The sequence below is a fragment of the Schistocerca nitens genome, chromosome 7, assembly GCF_023898315.1.
Source record: "Schistocerca nitens isolate TAMUIC-IGC-003100 chromosome 7, iqSchNite1.1, whole genome shotgun sequence".
NCBI lineage: Eukaryota > Metazoa > Arthropoda > Insecta > Orthoptera > Acrididae > Schistocerca > Schistocerca nitens.
Window position 1 is genome coordinate 623,229,020 of NC_064620.1, and position 24,737 is coordinate 623,253,756.

The window sequence follows — 24,737 nt, forward strand, 5'->3', positions numbered from 1 at the left end:
TGGATGTGATAATCACTCCCAAAAAAGTGATGAAAACATAAGAGTTTGTCACATAAACTGAAAATAAAAAAATTAAACTTTTCACTCAAGGGAAGACTTGAACCTTTTTTTTTGTAACCATATATATTTATTTAATATATTAACAAAGATACATTTAAAAAAAGACATTTTATTCTATTAACCTATTATATTCCTAGTGTTGGTTAATATTACTGTCATTTTATATGTTTTCGTTTTTATATTTTCCTTTTTCGTTTTTCTCTTATTGTTGTTCCTTAAACCCTTTTACATGGCCATTTGTCGTCTTTTTTATGTTTCTGTATGTGATGCACTTGTGATGCCACAGGCACATTGTGTATCCTGGTTTGATCTCTTCCTCTAGTTACACTGTTAAGTGGGACAGTATGAGGGAAACGTCACCATGATACGTGGAGCAGAAGCGGAAGAAACTTTTTTACATATACTACAGAATATACCTAAATTGAAGAAGAGAGAAAATTTTGTCATATTACATAAAAGAAGCAGAAAGGAGAGTGTGAGTAATCAATAGAATTTTATAGGCACAAAATAAAGGAAATCATTTAAAAAATATATAATAATAATAATGAGTAGTTGGCACTTTCCACTAAGTAATGCTTGTTTCCTAGTCAGTATAGTACAAATAATGGAAGAAAAGTTAATTTAAAAAAACTGGTAGTACTACCGTGCATAGTTTTCACACTGTTTTGGCTGCGAGCATGACAGATGTTTGGTGAGAAGCACTTTGTATCACTGATATGAACCTCTCGTTCAGCAGCTGCTCACGCTAACCACGGGACCACGGCGCTCCTCTGCTCAAATTGTCCTTGATGTTGCCTATCTTGCACATGGACTACTCAGTTTGTATATTTTGCTTATTTTTTCATAGTTCCACACAACTTCTTCCTGTTTTATCGGTTGATCTGTGTTCAGTTTTTCAAGGCCTATCCACTGTGCCATTTTATAACTATATTGGACGGGGGTGCGATGGGGAGGTTCCCTTGTTAGGGACTCATAAAATAAACACCCAGACGATCTACTGGGCTCGAACCGCTTGTACTGCGGACTGTCCATCTGCTCTCTTCAGTTGATCGTAGTTGTTGTTAATATAACATACAAATTGCAAAACTCAATGACAGGTTCAAATGGTTCAAATGGCTCTGAACACTATGCGACTTAACTGCTGAGGTTATCAGTCGCCTAGAACTTAGAACTATTTAAACCTAACTAACCTAAGGACATCACACACATCCATGCCCGAGGCAGGATTCGAACCTGCGACCGTAGCGGTCGCTCGGTTCCAGACTGTAGCGCCTAGAACCGCACGGCCACTCCGGCCGGCATGACTGGTTCTTTAGGATACTTGTGTCAATCAAAATGTGCCTTCTATTTAACTATGACGGTATGAATTACAGCCTAGAATTTTTGGACTCTTCGTAATTACTCTTGAATACTCTGTTATAGTCCACTAAATTCTTGTAGGCTATCAAGGTTTTAATGTTCCTTTGGCTGTTTAACCAGTTCAGCGATACATACTGATTTGAACTGTATGATCTTCATTAAATACCTTGAAATGAGATCGCAATGCAACTGCCCTAGATGTCTGAGCATTGCACACAGTTGTCTCAAATTTGTCTCTTGCCAGCCTTCATGAGCGTTGCGTATCCCATTTAAAGAAAATTGTCGGTGCTGCAATCATTAACCTTTTTGGTAACTATATTTAAAGTTAGAATGGTTTTCTGCAACCTGCAGTTGGTAATCTTCAACAGAATTTCCTCTTTTGTAACACTCTGACTTCATTTTGTACAATCTGTTTCTTAATTTTCTACTACATTTCAATTCTTTAGAACAGATATATTCAGTTTGCCATTCTCTGTTATTGAATTTCTGTCAAATATACCCACTAAATCAAATTTTTGTTTTTAATTCTTTCTATTTTTCAGCTTCCACCCCACCAGTAAACCTGAGAATAATTAATGCGACTGACAGCAGCATGTTGGTGGAGTGGGGCATGCCTGATTATATCAATGGGCAGCTCAGGTCTTTTATAATAATTGTTGAACAAATTGATATGCAAGTTAATTCTGGTGAATGTTGTGATGATATCCCATTGCAAGATTATCGTGTGACTTCAGAGGAACCTTTCTACTTATATGAGGTATGTAAAAGTATATTATACACCATTTACATCATTAATATAAGTGTTTCACTCACAAACACTTAAAACATATTCGAAAAATAGTATTTTATAAGGTGCAAAAGGAATTCCCTCTCAGTAGTTAAAGTTAAATTGTCCAAGTAAGAATATAGAAAACTGTGATGAAAAGGACACTGACACTTAATGAATCTGTGAATCGTTAAATAATAGAAAATAACAGTGTAGAGAGGGCAGAGTTCCTCAAAGCCTCAGATCATTAATATTGGACCAGTTCCGTTTTTTATGTGTATCTGAGTTATATTTTCTACAAAGTCATAAAGTTAGGAATTCTGTCGAAAACTATCTGGCCAAAGTCTAAAATTAAATCAGTGCGATTTCTAGAGTAAATCTAATGTTTTATCCAAAGGATCGAATAGTGACCAACGGACATTGTGTATTGTTTGAAGAAGACAAGAGGTGCTAATCCTTTGAAACAGAGACTGAAGCTGCATGTGAGACTGTTTGGACAAAATTCAGTCTTATGAATCGGCATTAACATATATTTGGTACCCAGTACTGACCACCAGACATCCCAATGTGTAGTCAGTGAATTTAAAATAAATTTCAGGTCACTAGAATGTGTGTTCCCCAATCATTCTGTCATCACTGAAGGATACTTCAGCCATCTCAGATGTGATCAGGATGATTACAGTGCAGTAAGTCGACAGTGTGACAGTGGATCCAAGATTATTAAATAATTAACCCTGTCATTACCAAAGGGTTTTGAGTAAGCTGTATTACCAACGACAGGAGTCGGTTTATTTATACTCAATCTGAAAACGAAATTTGTTAATTGTTGTGCACTTATATTAACAATTTTTATTGTTGTTATATTAACAACTTTTTAAAGAGATAGTGATGTGTAAGTATAGTGCTGAACCTGAAAATAGAGAATATGACATTAATTGTGTAAAGTCACTCTGCTACTAAGAATAAATTTTTGGATACGTTTCACTGAAAAATTTAAAATATTTATGGAATCAGGTAGAAGACCACATTGAAAACAAAAATTTTGAAATATAAGCTATCTGAGTGGCTTACAATACATGTAAAGAGATGCATTAGGTACACCCCCTCTCCCTTGGTACTGTTATGGTTAATCTGAAAATTACTTCGAATAGATCATTTAAACACCCACTCATGGTGGATGTATACATTACATCTGATGGTAACAAACAGATCTGGTCACTTCCTGTATGTCCACGATGAATCAGGTATCACAGAGTATGAAGCAGTTGTAGAGACTATTATTCCAAACAGGATAGTGCAACTAAAAGATCTCGAAAATCTTAGGTATGGACAGTAGCATATAGAAGAAATGTGGCTGAATTTCGAAAAAATTGTTGATTATGTACTAGACAGGTACACTGGCTCGACAGAACATTATAACCACCGACCTAACATCGCTATAGACCTGTTCAGGTCATAGCAGATTCATCTGGCAAGCAATGACTGCCAGTCAGACACACACATGGTGCATGTGGTATAAGTGAGCGTGTTGTCCGCGTGTAGAATGGAGAAGGCACACAATCTGAGTTTGACTGGGAGCAGATTTTGATGTCCCAGAGGCTCAGCACGAGCTCTTCAGAAACTGCACGACTTGTTGGCTATTTGAAGAGTGCTCTGGTGAGTGTCTTCAACACTTGTCGAAGCCAAGGTGAAACCTCATCCAGCCTTTGTGGGGTTGGGCGGCCACCCCTCATTAAAAAAAAAAAAAAAAGGCTCTAAGCACTATGGGACTTAACATCTGAGGTCATCAGTCCCCTAGACTTAGAACTACTTAAACCTAACTAACTTAAGGACAGCACACACATCCATGCCCGAGGCAAGATTCTAACCTGCGACCGCAGCAGCAGCGCGGTTCCGGACTGAAGCGCCTAGAACCGCTCGACCACAGCGGGCGGCCACTCATTACAGATATTGGACTTTGTAGGCTAGGCACACTGCTAAAACAGGACAGGGGGAGAACTGTGGCAGCACAAACATTAAACTTCAGTGCCGGACAGAGTACAAGAGTGTCTGAACACACAGTGCACCGAACATTCCTAATGTTGGGTCTCCGCAGCCGACGACCCATTCATGTGTCAATGTGAGCACCACAATATCAGCAGCTACAACCGAAATGGGTATGTGACCATCAGCACTGAACGTTGACCAGTCTGATCAATTCTGATACCTTCTGCATGAGAGGGTGCGAAGTAGTCTTCCAGGAGAACAGCTCTTTAAACTCAGTGGCTCTGTTATGCTCTTAAAAACGTTAAAGTGGCCATCCTTGGATCCAGTGGAGCTCGTTCAAGACACCATGATGGTCAAGGAAAACCGTATACTGGTTGCGGACCATGTACACCCCTTCGTGACGCCCAAGTTTCCCAGTGGCAGTGGTATTTTTCAACAAGATAATGCGTCATGTCTCAAGGGCAGGAGTGTGATTGAATGGTTCGAGGAACACAGTCACTCCCAGAACTAGCCAGAGTGGAAACCTATCGAACGCGTCTAGGATGTGATTGATTGTGGCGTCAGAACTCAACACCCCCCCTCCCTGGAGTTTACGGGAATTTGGTGACTTGTGTGTGCAGATGTGGTGCCAGTTCCCTCCAGCGACCTACCAAGCTCTCATTGGTTCCATGCCACGATGGGACACCTCTGCTATTCGTGCCAAAGATACCGGCTACTGTTAGGTACATGGTCACAAAGTTCTGGCTCATTGATGTGTGTACCTGGTAGAAAAGTTAATAACGGGAGGGACCACCCATGGCATGTAGCCTCTGTAAAGATACTTCTAAACAAACAGCGACCCCCGCACAATAGGTATAATAAGAAGCATAGGATTTGAGACAGAGATTTGTTAAATGAAATGCGTTAGGTTGCATGTTAAGGCTATCAGTGGCACAAAAGTTAGTGTTCAGATACTTGTGAATGATACAGGAACTGAAAGTGAAGGTAACAAACCAAGAAGTTGCCGTAACAATGAAGAAGCGATGGTACGGTCTCATTTTAATTTTCGCACCAATGCAAGGAAGAGAAATATTGATGTAGATGATACTCTCGCCAGAATACGTGAAATCACTAAAATTGAACAAGGTATCAGAGTCCGATGAAAACCCTATTAGATTTCTTAGAGAATTTGTGACTGACTTATCACATAACATACTGTACACTACTGGAACAAAGGACAATTCACCGTTGTCTACAAGAGCAATAGTGGAAGTGATCCACAAAACTGTCGTTCAGTATCACTGACATATATTTGTTGTAGAATCTTAAAGCAAATTCTGAGCTCAATGGCCTCCTCCACGACAACCAACACCGATTTCGAAAACACTCGTCACGAGAAAGTCATCTCGCGCTTTTCTCACACAGCCTTCGGAAAGCCATGGATCAACGGAATCAAGAGGATACAGTACTTTCAGACTTCCCAAAAGCGTTTCACTCAGTACCACAGAAACGACCGCATGTAACGAAATTTGCGGCTGATTTGATCATTTGTTGACAGGGACAATCTCAATGGAGATTTTTATCAACAGATGTGAAAGTGTTTTCCATACATTCCATGGAAGTGTGTAGGATCGTTGGTGTTGTTTTAATGACTAGGCAGGTAATATTGATAATAACCTCAAACTTTCTGCAGATGATGCTGCTATCTCTAACAATGTACTATCGGAAAAAAAGGTTTTTCAAATACTCACTCAGGTCTTGATAATATTTTAAAGCAGCCCAAATATTGGAAACTTGCTCTAAATGTTCAGGAATGTAAAACTGTGCACTTTACGAGATCTGAAGGCTTAGTATCTCTATGCTTACGATATTAATGGGAGCCGGCCGCGGTGGCCGAGCGTTTCTAGGCGCTTCAGTCCGGAGCCGCGCGACTGCTACGGTCTCAGGTTCGAATCCTGCCTCGGGCGTGGATGTCTGTGATCTCCTTAGGTTAGTTAGGTTTAAGTAGTTCTAAGTTCTAGGTCACTGATGACCTCAGATGTTAAGTCCCATAGTGCTCAGAGCCTTTTGCACCATTTGATATTAATGGGTCACAGTTGGAATGGGTCTCTTGATACAGTGATATGGGTGTAACAGTTTGTGGCAGTGTAAGATGGAATGATCACATAGGCGCAGTAGTACGTAGAACAATTATTTGTCTTCGGTTTACAAGTAGGATGCTAGACAGCGCAGTCAGTTTTCAAGTGAGACTTATTATAGTTGTCTGATCCATCCAAATATTGTGCTCAGCTTTGTGGGAGACCTATAATTTTTGTCTAGCGTAAGTAACTGAGGGCGGCACGAATGATCACAACTGTGTTTGAGAAAAACGCTGAAATGTCTAAACTGGTAGATGCTGGTTGACTACCCTGTGTAAACCTTCTGTGGGATGCCAGAACGGAAGAGAATCTAAGCTTTTGAGATGTGGTGCTACAGAAGAATGTTGAAAATTGGGTCGACTAATAAGATAACGAATGAGGAGGTTTTCTGTAGGATTGCCGAGGAAAGGAATATGTGGAAAATACTGACAAGAAGAAGGGATAAGATGATAGGATGTCTCTTAAGACAGCAGGGAATAACGGGGAGATTCTCTGCAGGATTGTCGAGGAAAGAAATGTGTGGAAAACATTGACAAGCAGAGGGGATAAGATGATAGGATGTCTCTTAAGACAACAGAGAATAACTTTCGTGGTACTAGAGGAAGCTATAGAGAGTAAAAACTGTAGAGGAAGATAGAAATTGGATTACATCCGGCAAATAATTGTGGTTGTAGCTTGCAGGTGCCACTCTGAGATGAAAAGATTGGCACAGGGGAGAAATTCATGGTGGGTTGCGTCATATGTATGAGAAGAGTGATGACTGAAAGGAAACTACTTTCGAGAATCAGTATTAGGCATGGTGAGTTTGCGAATGGTATTCCACTTATTGCCAAGACAGTATTGGGTAAATTACCACAATTCCAGAATCATTTAAGCAGGCGTACTTCCTGTGCTCCATGTGTAACTGGAATCCAAAGATATCTTAAAACATGGTCAGGATTAAGTGTCTCATTCCTCTGGTTTGCAGACTATGGAGGAAAACGTTTTTGTGGACGTCAAAACAAATAATATTGTCTTGCTCACAGGCTAGTGAAAGTCATCAAATTCACAGCCATTTAGGCGACGCACGTGTTAATATTTATCCATAAAACAGTCCAAGGATATACTGCTGGATCATAGTGCCTAGTGGACGTAATATTCCGGCGATCACACATGTCGCCTTTATCACGTGTGCCGACAAACGGACTTCACGGGGGTGCAAGACTGTCCTATATCCCTTCCCTCCATGGGCCACACCATACGCGGTTTGCACCTGAGTGTGCACATCAGTAGCCAAAGAGGTGATTGTGTTGGAGTTCTTGAGAAATGCCTAGACTTCATTCTGTACCTTTTGGCGGGGCACTATCGATCTACTTTTATTAATCTACCTCTAGCATGTCCTGCACCTTTTGAGTGTAATGCTTGTGAGTAAGGACATCCATAGTGTTGCCTTTGTCAGCAGATAAGACAACAATTTCAGGGCACCCTCTCACATAAGGAATAGCTGTCCTCTACCTGCTGGTGACGTTTAACCTCTTAGTTGTAGTACTTGTCAGAGGGTGACAAGTTTTGTGACGTTATTGTTCAGTTGCTGCAGGTGCTAGTCTCAGTAGAGTCTCCTTCGAATATGACCAGCATGCAGCTGGGTGGCGTGAGATTTCAGTTTTGGAGAGGGGACCTAACTTTGCTGCCACCTCTAAGTTCAGGTTTGTCAAGATCATAGTCAGTGCACTTGAAAACGTAGTACGCGAATACTGCCAGAAGTAGCTAAAGACTAGTTTCTGACAAATTTAGATGTAAGAATAACATTGTTTTGTTTGGTATAAAGATCAAAGATTCTTTTCGAGGATCGCTCTTTAAGCTGTACGTTAGATCAGAAGTAGTGCCAGTGTGTGTTTCGTAAAATTATAGAACAAATTTTTACATATTTTGGTTTCTTTAATGCATGGTACATAGAGCAAACTAAGCACGTCCATAAACGCTGCATAACCAAGTTCCATCAGTGGTGCTATTGTATGAACTATGTGTATTCTTGTAAGGGAAGGCAATTAAAATTTTGTTGGGATAGGATGTGTTCAGTGTGGAGATGTGGCAGAGTACCAGGATCTGTGAGTAGGGAAGAAATTAGGTGGTGGGTAGTGTCGAGTTTACGAATAATGTAGAACATACATGGAACATGGAAGAGCAGGACTGCTAATTTTAAAAGCTGGTAGAGGATTCAGGTGGGCATTCAATGATGTGGACGGTGTGATAAAAGAAGGTAGTAGCGTCGGTCCAAGTCCCAACAGAGGATGGATCAGATCAAGGAATTATAGGTTCGAGCGCTCCCTCGGGCATGGGTGTGTGTGTTTGTCCTTAGGATCATTTAGGTTAAGTAGTGTGTAAGCTTAGGGACTGATGACCTTAGCAGTTAAGTGTCATAAGATTTCACACACATTTGAACATTTTGAATTATAGGTGTGGAGGACTGTGAGTGGGAGCAGTGTCCCTGTTCAGCCAGTCAGTAGTTCTAGTAATTTTAGTCTATTGTGGGCTATCTGTTGATTAGTTAATGGATGGAGCTTCCATTTTAGTTGGTGATCTCGTGTTAGTCCAAGGTATTTTAGCGTGTTAGTTAGCTGGATAGGACGTTTGTAGATGGTTGGGTAAAAGTTATGGAGGCAGAAGCTGTCAGTGGTTCAGCCTATAATTAATGACCCGGTTTTGGGAGGGTTGACTCTGAAGAGCCGCTGGTTGCACTAGGAAGTGAGCTGATTGAGATGGAGCTTGAGAGATTGTTGTGATTTCTGGAGAGTAGGGTAGGGAGCGAGGAAGGCAGTGTCATCGGTATACTGGAGGAGATGTATGGGAGGAGATGGTGCAGGGAATGTGCAGAGAGGAGAGAGTATGGATCCTTGGGACACACCTGCAGTGGTATGGAAGATACGAGAGTTGGTGGTGTTGATGGTGACATGAGACGGGCAGTTAGGGAGAAAGAATGGGGTTGTTGTTGTTGTTGTTGTTGTGGTCTTCAGTCCTGAGACTGGTTTGATGCAGTTCTCCATGTTACTCTATCCTGTGCAAGCTTCTTCATCTCCCAGTACCTACTGCAACCTACATCCTTCTGAATCTGCTTAGTGTATTGATCTCTTGGTCTCCCTCTACGATTTTTACCCTCCACGCTGCCCTCCAATGCTAAATTTGTGATCCCTTGATGCCTCAAAACATGTCCTACCAACCGATCCCTTCTTCTAGTCAAGTTGTGCCACAAACTTCTCTTCTCCCCAATCCTATTCAATACCTCCTCATTAGTTACGTGATCTACCCACCTTATCTTCAGCATTCTTCTGTAGCACCACATTTCGAAAGCTTCTATTCTCTTCTTGTCCAAACGATAGTCCATGTTTCACTTCCATACATGGCTACACTCCATACAAATACTTTCAGAAACGACTTCCTGACACTTAAATCTATACTCGATGTTAACAAATTTCTCTTCTTCAGAAACGATTTCCTTGCCATTGCCAGTCTACATTTTATATCCTCTCTACTTCGACCATCATCAGTTATTTTACTCCCTAAATAGCAAAACTCCTTTACTACTTTAAGTGTCTCATTTCCTAATCTAATCCCCTCAGCATCACCCGATTTAATCTGACTACATTCCATTATCCTCGTTTTGCTTTTGTTGATGTTCATCTTATATCCTCCTTTCAAGACACTGTCCATTCCGTTCAACTGCTCTTCCAAGTCCTTTGCTGTCTCTGACAGAATTACAATGTCATCGGCGAACCTCAAAGTTTTTACTTCTTTTCCATGAATTTTAATACCTACTCCGAATTTTTCTTTTGTTTCCTTTACTGCTTGCTCAATATACAGATTGAATAACATCGGGGAGAGGCTACAACCCTGTCTCACTCCTTTCCCAACCACTGCTTCCCTTTCATGCCCCTCGACTCTTATAACTGCCATCTGGTTTCTGTACAAAGAATGGGGTAAGGTGGACGTAATTGTTTGGAAGCGCTTAGGAGGACTCCAGGTCATATGCTTTTTCGAGATCAAGGGAGACAAAAATAACTAATTTACGATTGTTGATTTGATGAGATAGGAAATGAGTAAAATACAGGAACCGGTCAGTGTAGGAGGAATTGGGATGGGAAGGCATATTGATAGAAATGGGTGGGTGTTGTTGCAGGTTGGTGTACGGATATGCTAGACTCGAAAACCTTGCTGAACATTGAGGTGAGGCTGAAGGGACGGTAGGAGGAGGCGCCAGAGGGAAGTTTATAAGGATTGAGGGAGAGAAGGATTCGAGAGGTTCAGTACAGAAACCTGCGTGTAGGATTATAAAGGGTGGCTCGGATTTCTAGGAAGGAAAGGGAGCATTATTTCGAGTATCTGTAGGTTATGCAATCATGACTGCAGTGTTGCGTTTGTTACGGGGTATGTGTCGAATGTCTTGTATGGTTACTGGAGTATTGAGTTCTGTCTGTGTGGTGTTGTTGAGGTACTGGAAGCTAGGCACGAGGGGCGAGACGGAGGTACTGTTACGCTTATAGACTGTCGGGAATAAGGAGTAATCGCAGTGGGGGTCATCTGGGATGGTGAAGGTGTCAGAGAGTGCGGAGTGGTTGATTTTACTTACGTTGTTGCAGAGTGAGTGATTGTCGTGCAAGAGGATGTAGAAGGGTTGTTACCAGTCAGACGGTGAAATGCCTCCCAGTACCCGGAAGAGCTTATGGGCAATGTGGCGTTGAGGTTTGCTGCAATATACACACAAACAAAGTAAAATGTAATGTTTCTGTTGAGATATGTTCTGTATGAGTACCGAAGTCTGTGTGAGACTTTTTGAATAGATAACATATGTATATTTACGCTACTCTGTTATAAACCTATCTTATTATCTAGCACCTTACGATTATACATATCATCACATAGAAAACTGTATGTTGTCAAAAGATGTAACAAGATGTTACGAAGCTTAAGATTGTTATCCATGGAAGGTACTAATAAGTGCACAAATAGTTTGACTTGCGAATGTATTTTGGCACCGACAGCCGTAGTACACATGTAAACAGCGCGTCAGAACACTGATTTGTAGCGGTTTATGCGAAGGATGTTACCACTGCTAACACTCCACGGAATTTACATCATTTCACCACGTACAAAGCTTCACAATCGTTAGATGTTATTGTATTTCTGCAGTGACAAAGGCTTAGTTTTAACGATGGCAAGTATATACGTCAGAAAATTGTATAGTCTAACATGTGCTGAAGATGGATTAGTTTCACCGTTTTTGTAATGTGATGCTGCCTGCAAGATATATTTGTGCAGTTGTATATATACGCTCCGTGCTTGATTGTTTTATTATTTTAGCTTTTGCAGTACTACTTGAAAATGTCCCATAGGCCGACAATGCAGTTTTAAAATAAATAATTTCTACGGTGAACATCTCCTTTAAATTAACTCATTCATGTGTTGTGACAAATAATACAGTTCAGTTGGATACTTCCGACCACGAGCGATCTTTAAGTACGTATGGATGTGTGTGTGTGTGTGTGTGTGTGTGTGTGTGTGTGCGCGTCTGTCTCTCTCTCTCTGTGTGTGTGTGTGTGTGTGTGTGTGTGTGTGTGTGTGTATCTGTGAATGAGAAAAATGGTTCAAATGGCTCTGAGCACTATGGGACTTAACATCTGACGTCATCAGTCCCCTACATGTTAGAACTACTTAAACCTAACTAACCCAACGACATCACATATATCCATGCCCGAGGCAGGATTCGAACCTGCGACCGTAGCAGCCGCGCGGTTCCGGACTGAAGCGCCTAGAACCACTCGGCCACCGAGGCCGGCATCTGTGAATGAGTTCTTCTGTGTACCTACATATTTTTGTCACAGAAATATTGTAAATTACATCCATTACACGATGTGTGGTGAATAATCGATCACTTTTGAACATGGCACAAAAGTCAGATCGCACAGGTATTTCTGACTTTAGCTCAGGCGCTACGCTGTGTTTGGCAGTTTCTCTTTAATGGCCGGTAAAGTACTGGGAAATGATTCGCGGTTTCGTTTTAATGAGAATCACAATTCCAAAGAAAGCTCTGTGGCATCTTGAATTGTGAATTACATCATATTTAACGAGGGCATGGTTTCTGATGTCATGATTAATACGTCGTAGTTAAGTGGGAGGGCGGTGCGTTGCTTGTGATGTTATGGGTAGGGCACTGATAGGTGCACACAATGTCACAAATTTAAACAAAAAGCGCTGTAGCCGTACCGCTGCTGGTCATCACCTGGAATGAGTGGGTGGCGGACTCGCTAACTCGTGCTGGTCTCGTAATACCTGTGGCTTGTTGGCGATTTAAAATTGTTGCACACTTGTATGTCTGTAAGAGGGTTGATCGGGTATCATTCACAATATTTCTCTAACGCTTCACTCTGGAACAGCACACGGGAAGAAGGTAAACTTTAATACTCCCGATTTTATGACGATGACAGTTTCTTCGAATGTAGGAGGGCGTGAACAAAATATGTTCCCAGTCGGAGAAGAAAGTCTGCGATCGATATTTTGTCGAAAGATCTACAGTCGGAATCTCTGTCTTATTATTATATAATTAATCTTAAACGATCCGGTGTCTACAAGACTCTTCCACGTACACGGCCTTCTTTCATGTTTCTTAAACCAAATGTTGGCAATAATTAAATTATCCTCTGTCCCACTCTCTACCAGGAGGTTTCCTCTTTCATTCCGTTCCCCTAGTCCATGTTCTCCAACTACTTTTCCTTCTCTTTCTTTTCCTGCTATCGAATTCCAGTGAATAATTTCTTTTATCTCCTCATATGTATTTTCAAGAAGCAGACAAATGCTCCTTTCGATCACAAAAAAGGCGAATGTGCTCCTCCATAAAACACTCTGCCAGGACACTGGGAAACCAGCTGCCCCAACTCTCACTCCACATTCCCCGCCAAAAAATTTCGCACGCGATTACATTCGCACTTTTTTAACGCAAAACATGCTAAATCCTTTTACCCAGTCTCTCTTTGTATTTAATCCTTCGTACTCGGCACCTCCCTCCCACCGCCACATTCTGTGTCGCTCTCTCTCTCTCTCTGTCTCCTTCCTCTCCCATTAATTTACCATATATTCCACTGCCACTGTGTCCTCTCTCACTTACGCTGTCTCATTTCCTCTTTCTTTGCCACTGCCACTATCTCAACCGTATCTCGGCAGCTCAAATATTCTGGGGGCTCTAACTAATTTGTTTGATATATCCACTAGTTTAAAATTTCGGTATAAAATGCGTCCTCGCCATCTGGGCGGGTCAAAACCCTGAAGCCTATGTAAGGTATCTACTCATTTGTATTTTGCATTTCCACTCTCTCCATTCTCTTTTGCTCCCGCTCCTTCTGTCTCCATAAATCTCTCTCTTTTGCTGCCATTGTCTCTACTGACCATTAAAATCTCTTCCCTTTTTGACTCCCATTGCTACTGTCTTTGTCCACCTCTTTCTATTTTAGTGGCGCTTTCTCTCTCTGTCTTTCTTTCTCTCCCACTGGCACTGCCTCCTCGGTCTCTCTGCTATTCTCTTTCTGTACAAAAAAGCGCGAACATGTTCGCATCCAACAATTTCTGGTGAGGAAGGTGGAAATAGGAATAAGACAGCTGCTTCTCCACTTGTCTGTCAGAGCATTTTCAAAAGGAACTTATTCGCCTTTTTGTGTTCTGACAGGAGCATTTTTCTGATTGTTCCCTACTTTTCCTGCTACAGCTTGGTGTGGTGCTTATATGAAACGAATTCTATGGGTCAGTAAGGTTCCGAAAGTTTACTTATAAACTTCGACACGTTTATATACGTTGAAAGATATAGACGTTAAATAATTTGTTCCAGCTGTCTTATCGCTGTCCATGAAAAATGACTGTTTCTATGGTTCCCAGTGCTTACATGTCAACTCATATTCCTCTTGCTGTGACATTCTCATTCCCATGTACAAGAACTTTCCTGCACCAAGCAGAAGACATGTAAGTGTCCTCTCATTCCCGCTCAATTCCCACGCATTGTGGCGTATTTTTGCTAAATTTATACGTGTTTTCTGCCAATTTTTGTAATTTTATCGATTTTATGTCACTCCTGCTCATGCAATCATGTCATCACACTTCACCACGTATTCTAAAATTGCTTGTAAATGTAGTACAGTTGTCAACACACACATACAGGAAAGTGGTGCATTTCCGCTGATTTTATAGCACTAGAGCCGGTCAGTTCTGGCGTTAGGAACTTGCTTATTAATAATAGTGGTGCTGTAACTGTTGGTTGGTAATATTTACTGACAAAATGCAACCTAACGCTAGATTGCGTACTTACGGCTATCCTGTGTGGCCGTTTTTAGTAGGACTTTAAAAGAGAGGGAGATTATTAACTGATCACCGATGCGACGGTTCTCGATTGTGTTCAGGAGACGTACGGATTGATTACGCGAATAATTGACCTTTTGACTCGGATTGCCTTCACGCAATCAGAATCTTCGATGAAAATACGTAAGGGACCTATTTGAATGTAAAAATGGAAATGGAAGCATATTAGTGGAATTTTGTAGGAGAAAGATTAACAGATCGGAAGTTGAACACATTAGTGGTCTCCCAAATACAATCGAGGCACCGCGATAAAGAGCGAACCTGTAACAAAGCTCATATACAATTTGAACATCATTTTTGGTTAGTGAAACAAAAGAATAAGAAGAAAATTACTGCATCGTAAAATATTAATATATTTTGAACAAATTGGCATTAAACTTCTAAACATTGACAAATACACAATAAATGCATGACTTACATCTGATATTTATTTTGTGAATGGCGCAGTCCAATAATCGTTGCTTTGTCAGTCCATTCCTTCTTAAAATTAAATGTCCTTGCATGTGCGTAAGTACGTTGTATCCACACCCGAGTTACCAAAATGTTTGTTCGTTGTTTCACATAGTTTTTACACAAAATAAAAATACAACTTGTAGCAATGCTATGTAGTACGTCTTAACATGTCGGCGACCAAAAGTACAAGGGATAATGAAGTCTCTAGAATACTTCTTAACGAAAGATAGATTGTTCTTTCTTCTGTTTCGCAGCTTCTTGCTATCAAGCGGTGCGGCAATGATTTTAAACATCTGCGCCTAGCGGGTCATAGTGTTTATTTAGAGTATTTAAACACTGGACGCGCGTTTTGGTATAGGCGCACATTAAAAAAAATATTTCATCTCTTTACTCTCGCGCTGTGATGCTTAGCATCTTCACGAACTACAGCTCGTTGCCTGTCCTTTTCTTTAATGACAAATATCTCACATGCAAAGTAGTTGAAATCCAATAATATTACAGAGTACAAGTTTGGAACAGGTGTTATGGTATTTGTGAACGTGGAACTGTGTTCCTTCAGTTCCTTTGTGAGATGTCAAATGTAGCGGGTATAGCACCCTTCTACTCTTGGTCAGTTTCAGATCAATGTTGCAGGGAGGACTGGTTAAAGAAAGAGGAAAAGTTACGAGATGCGTACAGAGAGGCCATATAGAGTTTTTCTCAGGGTCCTTAGCCTATAGGTTGAACAAAGGGATATCTCGTTTCGAAATAGAGGGCTGAGTGTAGAACTTTGAATCACTGACTTTATTTCACGTATGCAAGAATACTTTGTGTCCCCACCCCCATAGTGGGAGATGGCAGATCGTAATAAAATCTTACCGAATTTATAAAGTGTTTCGGCTAAGGAACGTAGTTTCTGCACTTCCTCTAAGCTGACTGCTATTTCTCACACGAAGAAACAGCATCTTTGTCATGTAATGTAGGCTGTGTTCACAATTCGTGCACATGCATATGTGCCTCGCACTGTAATGGAGGGGTGGTTTAGCTATGATACCAAAATAGAGAGCCATGCTGCAAATGTCACTGGCTGATAGCATCACGAGATCGAGGCAATGAGACTTTTTTTGACATGACAACTCATCGAGAGTGGTGGTCCGGACCTCAAGTAATTGGGGTGAGCAAAATGTGTTGAAATCATGAAAAACCAGGTAAAATCATGAAAATTTATGGGAATTACGTAAAACGGATGAAAATACGACAAAAAATCATGTGGAGGGATGAGGGTACTTACATGCTCACCTGGGTGTATGAAAATCATTCTATAACTTCACCAGGGGGGGGGGGGGGGTTGACAACTGATGATGCATACTATCTGTGCTCTATGGGTTTAAGTCCTGCAAAATACCCCCTTGTTCCACATGTAGTTATGCTCTATAAGACATAAAAGTGAAAGACGCAGTGTCCGAGTGCCCAGGGTCTCTTTGGAAAATAGAACGCTGAGACATCTGCTACCCTGTCACTGTGGAAAGTTATATTAAGTGTAGAAATCATCATCTTTGGACAGCTGTTTGGGAATGCACTGCAATGCCACAAACTCTTCCAGTTCAATATTTTGCAATGGCCTCCACATTTTTTTCTATAATAAATACGGCCTCTGTCTTTCATTTCAACCATCCTGTGTGTTGTGGGTGCAACATAGTTCACACTATGGCATATTCAGCTTTCTGTCAGAGCCAATGGATCGAAACATGTTAATGTCGGTTTAGCACCTGACACAGGCCACAAAGGCGTGGTGGAAAACAAAATGTACGGCTGTGTACAAAGCTGTAGTCATACACTGGTTGGATGTGATACAGCAGAAAATCATTATATCAATCTGCTTTTGAAAGACTGACAGTCTGTGGGATATGGTCCTCCTACAGTACAGGTGACGATAATTTACACTGGTCTGTGCTGGTGACTCTGATCACTGGCCACCTGTTCCAACGGACCAGTACCTGTACATTTAATAGGATCGCCACATATGCTCAACGTCAGCATGCAGGCAGTATCTGTTTTCAATATATCAGAAGAGAGGGACACGATGATATCTTATCAAGTTCTCCACTGAGTGAAGTTAACGACATTTGTATTGTCCATAGTTTTTCTGTGTTTGATGGTACAAAATAACGACAGGGAAAGAGTGTTTGGACGACAGACATGATGCACTATGAGAGACACAGATCTCCTTTGGACTACAGTACCTGTATGTGGTTTGACAATGCACTGCAATGCAGTACCAAAATCCTCATATGATGTAAAGTCTTCCTAATTTATCTGTTAAGAAACACAATCATAACTGCTCACACAGTCTCTTCCGCTACCTCGTGTTGCAGGAAAAAGCTTCGTTTGACGCTGCCCTTACACAGTGTAGATATTTGGTGATGCTACTATAACATGTTCCCATTTCCACCCAGTGGTCAAAACACGGAAGTATCATATTAACCCAGTTCACCTATTTCTCCACTGAATCCAGAAAGTGGCAGACAGAGCGCTCTCTGACTTCCACTCAGTTCTGACTGAAATCGAGCCATCAGATGCACAAAACTGCAGGAAGAGCAGGGGAGAGACTGAGAAACAGTTCCAAGATGCAGAGAAACTGACCAAAACCACACTGTAGTTTTGCCGTATGGGATTATGAGCAGATGGATTGGAAAAAGATGACTCGTTTGGAGGGAGTATGATTCATCAGTGGCTGTAATCATTAACGCAAGTGTGTGGTTAAATGGAGAGACTTGATTCCAAATCGCAGACAGAATTTCTACGACAAGCCTAACACTATAGATCAGAAAAGTCAGTGTACTGCTCATAGGACTTGTACATTTCTTAAGAGTTCAGCCTAGCATTCCATTTTTAAGTGATTCCTTACGCAGAACACCATCTACTGGATGGTGATCATTCTCAATCATTCTCAATCAACGAGCATCCTCCCTCTCCTATAACCCAATGAATATATCACAGAACCTCTGTTACACTGTCTGCATGGTTAGCGTGGGAAATATCTAACAGTGGCATCAGCAAGTTGCAAATATCGTCCAATACCACGTTCCTTGGCCAAATTACTTTCTAAATTCGGTGAAAAGGCTGATTTTATTACGAGCGTACACCACTGGCGACCGCCAACATCACTTTCGGTCTGTAAATAAACACCCCAGTGATCACAGTCTATATTCAATGCCACAGTATTTGTGTCGGAAGATCACTTCATTCGGAAGCAAGATATGCTTCGGTTTATGAAGCATGTATAGTTATTACCATGGATATTGTCAGCGATACTTGTGTGTACCTGTAGAACAGAGATCGCCTTTTATGCAGGGTGACAGCAACACAGTTGTTGCGACTGTGCTTTTAATAGCCAGTCACTTTTAAGACGATTCCGTCTCTCTTCCTAATACACGCTGGTACCCCTTGCAAAAAAAAAACAAATTGGAGCACGTCCTTCCATCCCATAATTTTCGCTCAATATTTTTTGGTGCCACCAATATTCAGTTGTTGGGGAAGTATGGGCTGTCCAATAGATTACTTACCTTTGAATAAAGTGTTAGGGTGTAAAGTTACTGTGGTCAGTGTTCTGACATGTGCAAAGAATATGACTATGTCTGGTCATAAGGGAGGTATGGGTTTGACAGGGAAATCTGTGATTTCAGTGCATCGATAGCCTTAATGGGATGAAAAATTTTACGTGGAAAGTTATGTCCAATCATAAGAAGAATTTAGATTTGCGTGGGCGGTTGATATTTCCAGATCCACAGCCATTGGGAGGAGGCATTTTCGATACTTTGCTGATTGTTGAATGTCACCAGACTGGGGTTGTGGTTGTGACTAGAACGAATTGACATTTCCGGCTTAAGGTTCTAGTGAGCAGCGGGTAAAAATAAAAGTTCTGGCTCGCCAGCTAGTCGGTTCCTGCCCTTATCAGCACGCACAGGTCCCAGTGGTGCCCTCGCAGTGCTCTGTGGGCAGCTGAATAGTGAACTGATGCTCAGTATGCATTGGCCTGTCACCGTGATCACGTGTGTTTCATTTATTCTCCATGAAAAATTAAACAATTCAGTATCCATCACTGCCAAGTGTGGGCACTGGACATGTTGATAACATCTGAATTCCTACCACTCCAATCATTCCCTGATACTCTGCATGGCCGGGGTGGTGCACTCCGGCACACACGTGCATCCACAGCTGCGGATGTGGTGATGTCAGCTGTTTTCTCTGACCTCTGAGCGTCGGCACTGGCTATGTATGAAGAGACAGGCGCACTGCTTTTGGGCATCTGGGGTGTGAGTGAGCTGTATGTACGAGTGTTTTCAGTGATCTCAGGCACTTAGGCATGGCAACTACTGGGATTGTGGTTTAGTGCTTCTCAATGAATTGCAGTGCACTTTGTCTTGTAGTAGTATTTGTTCTTCTTACTATCCTATCATGTGGTAGACCCTTTCCTCTTTCTTCTTTGTCCTGGTGTAGCTATGAGAAGAAACGTAGGAAATCTACAGTGCTTTATAAAATACACTTAGCGGACCGGTAGTGGTTAGGAGTTCCACATCCGTTATAGTATAAACTGACACCGAAATCTGAAATTCCGACTATCATTTTAGGTAGCACCACTTCCAAGTGAGATGTCAAATCCCTGATTGTTCAGTATATTATTTGCAGTAATGGTACTGACAGCACATACAGCGAACTCCTCTGCAGATTGTTTAAGGACATAGCTTGCAGTTGAGCTGAAATGTGTAGTTCTCAGATTCATCCAGTGTAATGGACCTCCTGCCAAATAACATATCTGTGCCATTAGCCGCCAACAGGAGGCAATGGGAGAAAAAATCGGAAGGATTTGGAAGCCTGGCAGTTGTGAGATCAAATCCTGCCATATATACCACTCCTACTGTCCACCAATAGTATGCAAGGAAAACTGCCTGCATGCAGAGGGTATTGATTTAATTAATTAATTAATAGTTAATCAGTCTCATAAAGTGAGGGAATATTTCCAAGACATCTCCAGCTGTGGATTCACCAGGTATACACTACTTTGTTAAGGATAAAGGAGTGGTTAGTGTGGCACAGACATATACTTGCCAGGCAGAAAGCAGCCATCAGAGAGAGAGAGAGAGAGAGCAGTTCTTGAGAGGAATTTCCCAGGTATCAGTACCGAAGAGTTGTGGCCACCTGTATCAAAGATTTGCCGCCACCTGATGCTTTGTCAAACTGGAATTAACCAGAGAGGTGAGGGGGAGGAAGGGAGGGAATTGGAGGGAGGAGGGGTGGTGGTCTCTTCTCCCAGTGTCCTCTGCTGGTTCTATTGTGAACTAACTCAGTCAGTATTTGAACTGGACGAGCACATAGAGCACCTGCTTGCATTGATATGGTACAAAAAGTGTGTGTTTGGGAACAGATTGTGCTGGTGCTGCAACCAGAAGTAGGCACTTGAGGAGGCAAAGGACACCGCCACGGACAAAGAGGACTACAGTTACTGGGGTTATCCTGGCTGCTGCACAGTCACAAAAAAAAAATGGTTGCAGTATTCTGAGACAATGTTGTCTGTTGGTTTGGAAAGGTTGGTCGGAATTCTCCCAAGCAATGGCATGCAACAGGAAGTAGCCACTTGAGGTGTGCTAATACTGTGTGACAGCTGGCAGTGCAGCAGCCAGCAGCTGCTGGCAGTGCAGCAGCCAACAGCTGTTGCGGGGCACAATTGGTGTGGCCTCTCAGGCACCGGCACGGCACGTGGAGCAGCCCGGCGAAGCGACTGGCACATGGCACATGAGCTCACAGCGTCCTGGCCAGCACGGCTGCCCTGCAGTCGGTGCAAAGGTGCAATCAGAGGATTTTTTACAGTGTAATTACATGTGGTAGGCTATTTTGACAGCAATTTCTTGATGTTATTCCTTTCACAACTGGAAAGAAGGCGATCTATTTAACTACTGCTTTTCGATGTATTTTACAAGACCTGGAACTTCCGACACAGCAGAGAATGATGAACCTCTCCCACCAAATAAGAGGGACATCCAACCCTGTGAATCGAATTTTATAAATAAGGAGTATAGCCTTTACTGTGCAACTGAACTTTGTGTCTTGAGATCCTTCCCCTCCAGCACAGATTGAATCCTTTTCTCGAAAATTTCCATGTGGCAGGGGAGGGCTGGGGGATTTTCAAAAGGGCAAAGAGTTGATTAATTGACCGATTTAATTAATTACTCAATTAATTTGATATCAAAAGCGTGCTTCTATCGGCCAGGGGAGAATGGAGGGTTTTCCCAGAGGGGGAGTGGGAAGGGTGTGTGTTTCTCAGGAGGACAGATTATCCCCAGAGGGTCACATGTGGGAGGGGGTGTGATAAACCACTTAGCAGAGCAATAGATTGATGTCATAAATCAATCGAGTTTGTCCGTGAATGTACGGTTGGCCATGAATGTATGCCAGGTGCACTAACAAACTGTGCTGATCCTCGCTTTCTTCTACTACTATTGTTACCATGCAACAATGCATAGATTGATCTCATCGTTATAAGTGGTGTTAGTTAACATATAAACTTGTAATATTGTGATGAGTGTTGGCTTCGTGCCTATCTCGGCTACGATCGTGTGTTCATCACGTTTTTCTTAGTAGCTTAGCCTCATTATTATATTTTTATTCATTATTGGAGCTACTCTTGTGTTATTCCTCTTTGACTTTCTATTTATAACCCTGTACTCACCTGACCAGAAGTCCTGTTCCTCCTGCTACCGAATGCCATTTATTCCTACTGCAACTTGCAATGGGAATAATTGAAGTTCAGTGGCAAGAGGTAAAGGACTTTTGGTCAGATGAGTACAGTGTTTGTCAATACAAAATCAAATAGGGGTAATGGAGGAGAAGTGTAATAACTTTATCAGTGTACTGTGAATGGAACCTACTTGCTATACGGTCTGGACAGGAGGCCTTGCCATTACAAAGGGATCTGATGTGGTTCACTACATCGAGAATAACTGTTTCTAAGAATATCGTGTTGCAGGTGTTCTTCATTCGAATTCATGATTATTTACTTTATCTTCTTTGGTGAAAGAATTTCGGAAAACCGTATTTGGTAACTCCGCTTCAGTTTCACGGCTATCTGTAACATTACTGTGGTGTCACCGTCAGACACCACACTTGCTAGGTGGTAGCCTTTAAATCGGCCGCGGTCCGTTAGTATACGTCGGACCCGCGTGTCGCCACTATCAGTGATTGCAGACCGAGCGCCGCCACGCGGCAGGTCTAGAGAGACTCCCTAGCACTCGCCCCAGTTGTACAGCCGACTTTGCTAGCGATGGTTCACTGACTACATACGCTCTCATTTGCCGAGACGACAGTTTAGCATAGCCTTCAGCTACGTCATTTGCTACGACCTAGCAAGGCGCCATATTATTCAAGAATGTATTCTGAACAGATAATATTGTGAATCATGTACCGTCAAGAGCAACGTTCATCATTAATGGATTAAAGTTAAGTATCAAACTAATTACGTCCGCTTTCTGAATTCTCATTCATTGTCATGTTCCAGACCTCACGTCAGTATAGTTCTTCCCTCCTCACGTTAGCCTGCTTGAGCTAAAATGCGTACATTTCGGCCTCTAAAATTACCATTCCTATCATCCAAGGAAGGTATTCATTGTGTCTTGCCGCTGGTGTACTTAAAATACAATCAGAATCTCATCTCATTTTCTGCCAGATTTCGAGACAGAATCCATAGTCGCAACTACTAAAAGTACCTGGCATTCAAGTCATTGTTAAGTTTTTAGCTTTTGTCGAACTCGCGAGTCTTAGCTATGTTGTGTTTTTTCCTTCATTTCTTAATTTGGCATGCCTTTTACGTTGAATCTGCAACAGTGATCTGGCCAGTTTTGTGTATCATGCGGATCAGCTCCGTGTCTTATTAACTTATTTGATGTAAATCGGTCAATTGTCGTCGATACTATTTCTTTCAACTTAGACGTATCTGGTGTATCCTTACACAGTCAGTTTGGACGGAGTGGGGATTTTCTTTTAAAAAAGCGTCTAGTGACTTATTATTTGCTTTTTTGCGTTTATTTGGGATTGATATGGATGTTACGCTAGCCAGACTCGCTACAGTAACCTTGTGCTGACTAATCCCTATATCCGTCATGGTGGTCACTATTTGCTCAGGGTTATTTATTGCTAACAGCAAAGTATGTTTTCGCAATGGACTCCTGAAGTAATTATTCAAAATAATTTTGAGGCACCCATCTATCACAATTCATGATGATGTTTTATACATATCATTGGCTCTGAACATGTATTTGCGCCAGTATATCATGGATAGATGGAAGTCACCGCAGTATACCTATTCGAAATGAGGCCCATATTGTCCTAGGTCTACGCACATCCAATGCCTCACATGCAACCTTTGAGACTGAAGCCCTGTTTGCTCTTTTCTGAGACCCACAAATCTAGAAAACCGCACAGTCCCCTCCACACAGCTGCCACTGCTCCTGCAGCTGCCTCCTGCGTGTAATTGACTTGTGACGTATCAAGTGGAACCCAATACCACAGCATAATAGTTACCATTAAAAACACCTTTAAAGTTCTTAATACTTATCACAGTATTATGCCTAAGTCTTTCACAAGCTCGTTACGAGGTATTTGATTTCATTGTATCGTGTTTATGAGGTTTGTGATGAAGTTCAAATGAAAACTCAATAGTTACTGTAATCACTGTTTTGTCTCCTTCAACCACCACACCATGAACGTGTAGACCCATTAGGGAACACGCCGCGTCTTCTGGTCATTCTGTTTACGACGGACGAGCCGTTCCCGCCCACCACACTGATCTCTGATAGTTACACGCTCTCTCCACCAGCTCACGCTAAACGAACCAACTAATCGCAATGTCACATCATTGAATAAGAAAAGGTTTTCGTGTTTCAGCCTGCCTATTTGACACATTACATGAAATGAACAAAAGTAGTAGCTTACGAGAAAATTTACGCATGAAATACCTAGCCAAGGAGAAAAATTCCTAGTAGATATCAATAACTGCATAAAGTGAGTAAACTAGTAAATTTGTAAAGTCGTTTGGTTTTTATGGAAACGCTGTTTCTTTTTAATATAAAATGACAAATTGGTCGGAAATGTAAAGGAAAACGATTATATTTCAAGGCGGAATGTGCCTAGAGCCAGTCTTATATCTCTGATCATTACTTTTTATCTTCAGTCGTTTTCACACCAAAGGTGGTGCCGCCCATGATACGAGTATAGCCAGCTGTTGTTGCGAGAGCTAGATGCAGTTCAATTTCCTATGTGTATCCCATCATTGCTTTTTCACCTAAAAGTAAATTGTTCTGTTCTTATTTCGATGTTGTTCCAGCTATACATACACAAATAAAATTAAACATGAATGGTTAGTAACTATGATAGACATTTATCTTAATAACAAAGCCGTAAATTTTCTAACCATTTTATTATTTGGGTTATGGTAACAATGTATTGAAATCTGAGGGAAACTGTACCTTAAGCCACTTCACACTTACAGTATGGCAATACTGATTAATGATATAAATGCTATGTAGGCTTAAAACAATAAAAGTATTTTGTTGCTTTTAAACGTTTATTAACATTAATTTTTAGAGCTGGTT

The 24,737-nt window shown here is 41.5% G+C and overlaps 1 protein-coding gene across 2 annotated transcripts in view; it reads left to right on the plus strand.

Moving 5' to 3' along the window:
• Positions 1 to 24,737, plus strand: part of LOC126195831 (uncharacterized) — a 672,121-nt gene that overhangs the window by 629,169 nt on the left and 18,215 nt on the right. For both annotated transcript variants that reach the window (XM_049934505.1, XM_049934506.1), the window contains one exon: positions 1,962 to 2,176. In XM_049934505.1, the coding sequence (XP_049790462.1) occupies positions 1,962 to 2,176 (215 nt within the window). The remainder of the gene's footprint in view (positions 1 to 1,961; positions 2,177 to 24,737) is intronic.